Here is a 7,931-nt window from a genome sequence, read left to right as displayed (position 1 = left end):
GTCGATTGTTCGTGTGATCAAAATAAAAATGACCTCATACCAGGTACATTTCTAAAAATAGAATATGACGACATAAAAATAAGGAAGTTGAGGCAAAAAAAAAAGGCTCACCCCAAATGGGTCGCCGTGTAGAATAGTGATGTGGTCATTGGCGGCGGATGCATAACAATTTAGGGGGGGCACCATAAATATATATCTCTCAAAAGTCTCTATGGGGGGACGGACATTTTTTTTCACCCATATTTTCCGAGTCGGGGTAGTCTTCACTAAAGTCAGTTTTAAGTACATCTTAGTGTTTCTTACAAACATGATGAGATATCTAACAAGGCAGGCGCATTTACAGGATTTTGCACGCCGTAGGCCCTACCTGATTTTGGTGCTATTAATTGTGTACTTTTCAAAAAATGGCGCCCCCATGAACAATTAGTAGGCCCTATCTAAATAAACCTTTTAAGCGAGTGCGAAGCGCGAGCTGAAAATAGGTTTGATAACCTGACCTAAAATCTAGACATTAATTCTATAAGCACTTTTGATAATCATGAGCAGAATGGACATAATCTATACTAAATATTTTATGCGAGCCCGTATAGCGCATGGCCATCGTTCTAAAGCACTTTTTGTTACCATGAACGGGATGGGTATCTATCTAAACAATGCAAGCGCGAAGCCCGAGCTTAAAAAATGTTGATTTACTGACCTAAAATGTTGACATTCTAGCACTTTGGTTCATCATGAGTAGGGTGCATGGGCATCTATAACTAAAAAGTGTATGCGAGCTCGCAGCGCGAGCTCAAAATTTTTGTTAGTCCAACCCAAAACTGAACACTCTAAGCACTTTTGTGATCATGAACAGAATGGGTATCTTTCTAAACAATTGATGCGAGCGCGATCTAAATCTGATCTAAAATTGGGATACTCTGAACACTTTTGGTAATCATCGTAACATATGGCTTTCTAACTAAACATTTTATGAGAGAGCGAAGCGCGAGCTGAACAAGTTTTTATATTCCGACCCAAGGCTTTAAAAATTCTAATGCTATTGTGAACATGAACTGAATGGGTATCTATCTAAACAATAATTGATGCGAGCGCGAAGGGCGAGCTGAAAAATTGATATTCTGACCTAAAACCTTACTAAACAATTGATGCGAGGAGCGAAATGAAAATAAGTAATATGCTGACTTGAAACGGTAACACTTTAATTACTGTTTTCTGTAATACATGAAGAGAATACGTATCTCACTACATTTGCCTGTCTATAATAATGCCCTGCAGTGCGTAGCGCTAGCCGATTTTTTTCTGATATTCTGTACTTTTTGTAAGCATGAACAGAATGCAATGGAAACTCGAATCGCAAGCAAATTAATTTGTGCATATTGACTGTGGATAGGCATATACTAAGCTCCATGGTATCCTAATGAGCAAATGTGAGCGAAATTTTCTTTTTCGTGTTGCGAAAAAAACTGTTTTTGTTGAAAATTTGTGTATTTTTTTTTTACTATTCTAAATATGTTTTGATATTTCTTTGTTCCAGCTGTTCAGTTTTTGTGTTATATTTTTCCTCTTCCTTTCTTCCTTTCTTTCTTTCTTCCTCCTTCTTTTCTTCCTTCCTTCCCTTTTCTTTCATTCTCTCCTTTTTTTTTAGGGGGGACCGTCCCCTCCTCCTAAAATTTAGGGGGGACGTGTCCCCCATGTCCCCCCTCCCTGCTTCCGCCGCCTATGGATGTGGTCTGAATAAAAAGTAGTATAGGAAACAATAACAATAAAGCAAGAATTTCAAGATCGTGTGTGATATCTAGGAAAGTAATGCCACAGCATCGCTTGCAGCACGGGTGAGATGACAGGATTATTTTATAGTATCAAAATAACATTTAAAAAATAGACCTTAATTACACGGTCATTATCAAATGCATTCCTTAATCGATAAAGTCATTGGCCTTTGTTTAGATCAGCCTTTTTTCTGCAAATAATGTATCGGTGACACAACATTTGCTCCTGCGACATTTGTTTTTTGATCCAGTCTTCTCAGAGGGCATAGGATTACAGTTAGGACTGTCATAGAGTTTTAGGTTCAGAATAATGTAAAGGCAAAGATTAGGGTTTATTACGGTTTTGAAGGTTAGGTTTTTTTGTTTGGCTTTTCCATCGGAGCAGATTTCATGGAACCAATGCATTATATTATGCATGCACTGAGGCCGCGGAACGTGGGTAGGGGCGTGGGGGTTTGGGGACTTTAGCCCCACTTTTTACAAAACCGTGTACAAATTAAAAACGTGAAAAGACTATCTGATTGTTATTTTTAAAATGAGCGTAGCTCTAAAAAATGAAAGGTAAAATCACACTCTTCGTGAGTGCCCACGATATGTGACGTACCCTCCCCCCAAAAAAATCTGAATCAGTCGTAAAAAAACACGTCTGTTCATGCTCATACGGATTGTGAAACTAACCTTTCAAAGAAGTCATGCACTATCTCACTGAAAAGATATATACACTATATTTATATATACAACAATATTAGGCTGCAATTGGTAAGAGTAAAATGTCATAATTCCATAAGAAATCATACGTTTTAAGAGAAAATGGAGTATAGCTCAGAAACTGATTTTTAATTCTCTTTGTTGTGTGTGTATTTACTTCACACGAAGATCAATTTATATAAAATGGAAATTAGAAATATACGTTATTGAAATCTTTTTCCAAACGTGAATTGTTTTTATCGATAGGCGCTATTCAGGGCCCTGGAACGATTTTTTAAACAGGGGTGCTGGTTTAAATTTGATAAGCAAAAAAAGAGGATTGCTATATACAAAATGAAGGTAATTTTGGTCAAGAGAAATTTAACAAGCAAAAAAAAAAAAAAAAAAAAACATGTTTCACTACAAAATGAAGGTGCTTTTGGTTCAATTTCTGCTATTCAGCATAGGCCTACACTGTTAAAAAAACCTGTACAGAAAAAAAAGATTTTGCAGAAAGCAATAACAGAATCTTTCTGTAAATTCATAAAACAGGAATTTTTCTGCAATTTAACAGAGCAGGTCTGTTTAAAAAGGGGAAAAGGGTATCATACTTAAGGAAATTTGTAAGGTTCCATACACCAAATACCAATTTCCTGTAATTTTACATGATAAAATGTAAGATTACGCAATCTGGTAAAATTACAGGTGTTCTCGAGACTCTGCTGCAGGAACTTCTTTCATTTTAAGGATAAATTGTCTAACAGTGTATATACCTATCAGATTTCCAGGGGGTGTTGCCTATGGTGGATTACACCCACACGCAGAACCCCCACTTCCCAGGGCCATTGTTTATACACTGAATACACAGAATAATGAGTAAGACATAACTCTCGATGTACAGTTTCCTTTTATTTATACCAGTTTTCGGCCATGCATGTTGGCCTTCCTCCGCCAGCCCCACAAAAGTAACAAAATAACACGAACATATTTTTGTTCTTAAAAAATGTAATGCATACTTATCATTCAGTCAAATTAATCTTAAGATTTAGTTTTAAAAATACATAGGACAAGTCTTACATAATCATGTTTAGTTACAAAATATAAATTATATATTATTTTTTTAATTAGATAACAATCAAAATATATAGTTACCTTCATTTATGATTTGTTAAGATTCATATGATAGTTTTACGTGAGGGCGCTATACTGTGTAACAGGATGGATGAACTTGCAATCGGATTCTTATTTATGACAGGTCCTAATAAGTGACCATAATAAACTATTGAATAAGCAGACAACACAGAATGAATTCGAGAGTGGGTTAAAGATACCATAGATTGGGTCTTCATGTTAAGTTTAACACACAGTGTGAGAACACTCTAGCTATTTCACATGGTGTTCACAATAAAAGTCATTACACTGCGATAACTTGGAACCCGTGTTCATACTGTGGTACACAGTCTGTCAACACTGTGAATATTAACATGACTTATAACCAGTGTGAAAAATAATTTTTATTCATTCTACTGCAACAATGTGGGGCACCATTTCACTTTGTTTTAAGTTACTGAGTATTAAAACGTCAACGGAGTGGAATGACCATGTGAACAGTGTGCCCACAGTGTCAAACATAGCTAAATTGTCACTTTGTGTTTCATTGTGTATTAGTTCCGGCTTGCATGGAAAGACATATGTATCCACCGAAATTGATTGATGTTTAGTTAGGAAATTATAGTTCGTAAATTATCATAGAGGCCTATCAGATGGTTATTGGGAGAGATGGTAATTGGACGAATTGGCATTGATTAATCAGACCAATTGGAAATAAACCATTGCATTCACACCGTGGAGTGTGGACACACTGGCCCGTATTCTGAAGTCAGGTTTAACTTAAACTCAGGTTTAAAGTTGTGGTTTAAGTATGGGAAGCCAGAAGTATCAATTTTTTTTTTATTAAGTTGAACGTTTCTTTTGTTTACTTTGCTCTTTCCTGATTCATCGATGGTGAAGACAATAATCTATTTATGCTTCCTAGACAATTATGAAAGATTTGAGAGCCAAATGAGCTGAATTATGATATCTCTACCGTTAGTGATTTATGTAACAATTGGCTCTCCATACTTAAACCTCAACTTTAAACCTGAGTTAAAGTTAAACCTGCTATCAGAATACGGGCCACTGTGTTCATACCGACTATGTATCGACTATAATTATTATCACACTGTGTCGACTATTTGTTCTTTCCAGCGGGTACATGGTAGTCAACTGAACGAAAATGAAGGGGTAGAAGATGCGAGAGAAGGTGAAATGAATGTTATTATAAAGTTAAAATTTAAAAATAACCATTCAAATATGCTTTGGTACAATTAGTGTACTATAAACTTAAATACAATCACCATTTTGATATAACTAGGCATGACAATAAAATAATGCTAATGGTGCAGTTATATTTCCCCTATGGCGGCCGTATACGGCGAGTCGAAAACAGCCGTTTTAACATTTTTTATATACCAGCTACATATTGGTGTTTTGAATAAAATTTGATAAAACGACCTATAGGGGAAATGTGACTGCCGCATAAGTTGACAAACATGCACGTAACAGATTATAAAAGTCAATTTGCGTGCTGTGTCTGTTTGTGTATTTATGTTGTGTGTGCAAACAATAAACAAAAATCAAACAAATTGTGTGAGGGAAATAGGGGCTTATTAATATTGTATTATTGTTATTATTATAAGTAACACCATCATTAGCCTAGTCACTATGAAATGAAGGTATTTTGGGGTACCTTAAAAATACAGGTCATTACTTTTTACTTGGCAGCATAAGGGGAGGGGTGGGGGCTTTAATCCCCCCCTTATAGCTCCGCCACTGTACGATCTTTTTATGAAACATGTCCAGATTATTTTGTGCTAATCTATATGTTCAGATGTTAATTCGTGCTTAGTTTTGAATTAAGTGATCGGTGAGCAGTTTGTTTTCGCCTAGCAATATAAATTCATTTTACTCTATTATCAGTTTGACTCTACTGTATACATACAAATGTATACGAGCTTTAAAAGTAATATCGTACTCGTACGCCAAATAATGCAATTTCATTTTTTTTTTTGGGGGGGGGGGGGCAGGTTAGCCTAATGGGATCATGCGACCCGTTTATAAAGAGTTACAACTGTTGTAACTTTGCCTCTATGGCAACTACCATGGCAACAGGGCTCAGCAGCCGATCACAATGAAGGTTACCATGGTAGTTGACATAATGGCAAAGTTACAACAGTTGAAACCTTTATGAAACGGGCCCCAGATATGGAAAAAAATATCTATGATATTGAAAGAACGTTATCAGTTTAATTTTTCAGAGATTATTGATGCTAAACTCTCAACTTCATCCAGCTTTATTGGCGCATTACCATTAATATAGGCATAATTATTTGTTTGGTGATAATTTAAAAAAAAACTTAATGCAGAGGGGGAAATTGGTTCCTTTAAAAGTCAATGGAAGATTTTGAAAGGTGATCAAAATACGTCAGCTCTTCGATGATTCCACAATCCCTTCCACGTTTTACGAACAAACTCAGCCACTGCTTGTCGATAGGTTGCCTTCAGCAGTAGGTAAATCACAGTGTTCAACCAACCATTGCACAAGGTCAACTTCGACACGAGCTCCATGATGTTTAGGGGAATCCTTTTGCCACGCACGGCCGCCACAACTTCACAGATTGTAAAAGGCAACCAAGCAATATAAAATGCCCCGGCGATCGATACCGTCAATATCACTGATTTCATTAGCCCGCGGTGGCGCATGTGACGTGCGAGTTTCTCGGCACGTTCGACATCCTTCTGAAACTGTTCAGTAGTGCGCGTTTGCGATTCACTGCGGACGGTCGAAGCGTTCACCATGGCAACTGCGGCTTGACTGGCAATCGTCCGAGCATGCCGCCGCACAATATGCAACATTAAAACATAAAAAATAAGAAGTAAAATAGCGTACATCCACATGGAAATAGCAAAGCTAAATATCGTGTACGGTGCAAAATATGGCTGAGAAAAGTCCACTAAGCAAACTCCGAATTCCCGGTAGACAATGATGTTGAATCGATCGCCGGCGAAATACAGAACAAAGAACAATATGATGAAAGTTCCGAATGTTTGAGATACCATTGTGGCAATTGCGCGCTTCCGATTGACAAGAGAAGCGTAACGCAAAGGTCTTGTAACTGCGATGAAACGGTCGACATTCAGGTAAAATACTGTCGATGAGGATAGTCCCGTTGTCACCGTCAGAAAATACCCTAGAGCTTTACAGAGCGGATTTCCAAACGGCCACTCTCCTCCGACGGCAGCTACGCTCATTGGCAGCAGTAAGATACCTGTGGCCAGATCAACGACTGCTAATGACATGTAGAACACACGACTGGCTTCATTCAGTTCTGCTAGGTGGGGCAAGATGATGAGGTTCAAGATATTGCACACAATTGACAGGACAGCGGTAATAGCGATCAGTGTGACACCTGTTAGTGATTGCTGCGGGTCCAGTGAGGTCGTCGGTCCAGGTCCAGTGATAGGATACGACGATGTTGTACTGCCATATTCGATCATGCTCATATTCCCAAGATCCATGGAAATCGAATTCTGAAAAATGAAGGTCGAATGATACCTATAAACATTCGTTCATCGATCATAATGAGGTGGCGTGACAATAGGCGGTAATAGCATGAATAATGACCAGGGCAGCGTTTCATTAAAGACTTGTCGGACGTTTAATACGACCTGTCCTGTTGTATCTGACAGTTGTCATCAGAACTGTACTTCTCAGCCAATTAAAATTAAGGAAAGTAGTCAGAAATGTTGATGAAATGCTCCCTAATTTGCTATAATTATTGTGAACTCTGTCATTCGGTAGAGCAGTTAAAAGCTGTTCAGGAACTGGGATCTTGAAGAGTGGTTGACATTCCTTACAGCATCCTTTAAGGATGAACGCCCAGACGAATCTGTTTGGTAACACAAATACAAACATGGATATGATTAATCTTCATTAATTTATTTATTTCTTTGAGTCTATTTAAATTGAAAACTATCTGTTCAATGCAAGTTCATAGTTTCGTTAGCCCCTCTCCCTCCCACAGAATGGAGACACTTGGAAGACGAATGAGAGATCGAAAATTGGCGAGGTTTTTCAACAGTCTCGAAGAAATTTGTCGTCTCTGTGGAATGGCTCCACCCCCCCCCCGAAAGAACACTAAAAGACTAGCTGATACTTCTTGTCTTGCCGATCCTAGACTAGATCTGTCAACGATCTTTCAATAGTATTTAAATGGTCCTTTAGAGATCTTTATGCTTCTGGACTTTTGGTAATCTTTCTATGGACTTTCACTGTTTTATCAATAATCTTTCAAGGATCTGTCAGGGGTCTTTCAGTGATCTCTACAAATAAATTAATTCAGAGACTGTCGAGAGAACACGGAAAGACTACACAAG

At 37.7% G+C, this 7,931-nt stretch overlaps 1 protein-coding gene across 1 annotated transcript; it reads right to left on the bottom strand.

The window, feature by feature from the left end:
* Positions 1-5,969: 5,969 nt before the first annotated feature.
* On the bottom strand, positions 5,970-7,058 carry LOC129258352 (beta-3 adrenergic receptor-like). Its single transcript, XM_054896635.2, has one exon. It carries the CDS (start codon positions 7,056-7,058, stop codon positions 5,970-5,972), a length of 1,089 nt encoding a protein of 362 aa, XP_054752610.2.
* Between the last annotated feature and the right edge of the window lie 873 nt (positions 7,059-7,931).

Source organism: Lytechinus pictus, chromosome 4 (genome assembly GCF_037042905.1).
Source record: "Lytechinus pictus isolate F3 Inbred chromosome 4, Lp3.0, whole genome shotgun sequence".
In the NCBI taxonomy this organism is placed as follows: Eukaryota; Metazoa; Echinodermata; class Echinoidea; order Temnopleuroida; family Toxopneustidae; genus Lytechinus; species Lytechinus pictus.
The sequence above is the reverse complement of the archived record's forward strand: the minus strand, read 5'-3'. Positions and strand labels throughout refer to the sequence as shown.

Excerpts from the sequence above, each read along its gene's own strand:
- LOC129258352 (XM_054896635.2), bottom strand. The coding sequence starts at position 7,058 with ATGAGCATGATCGAATATGGCAGTACAACATCGTCGTATCCTATCACT.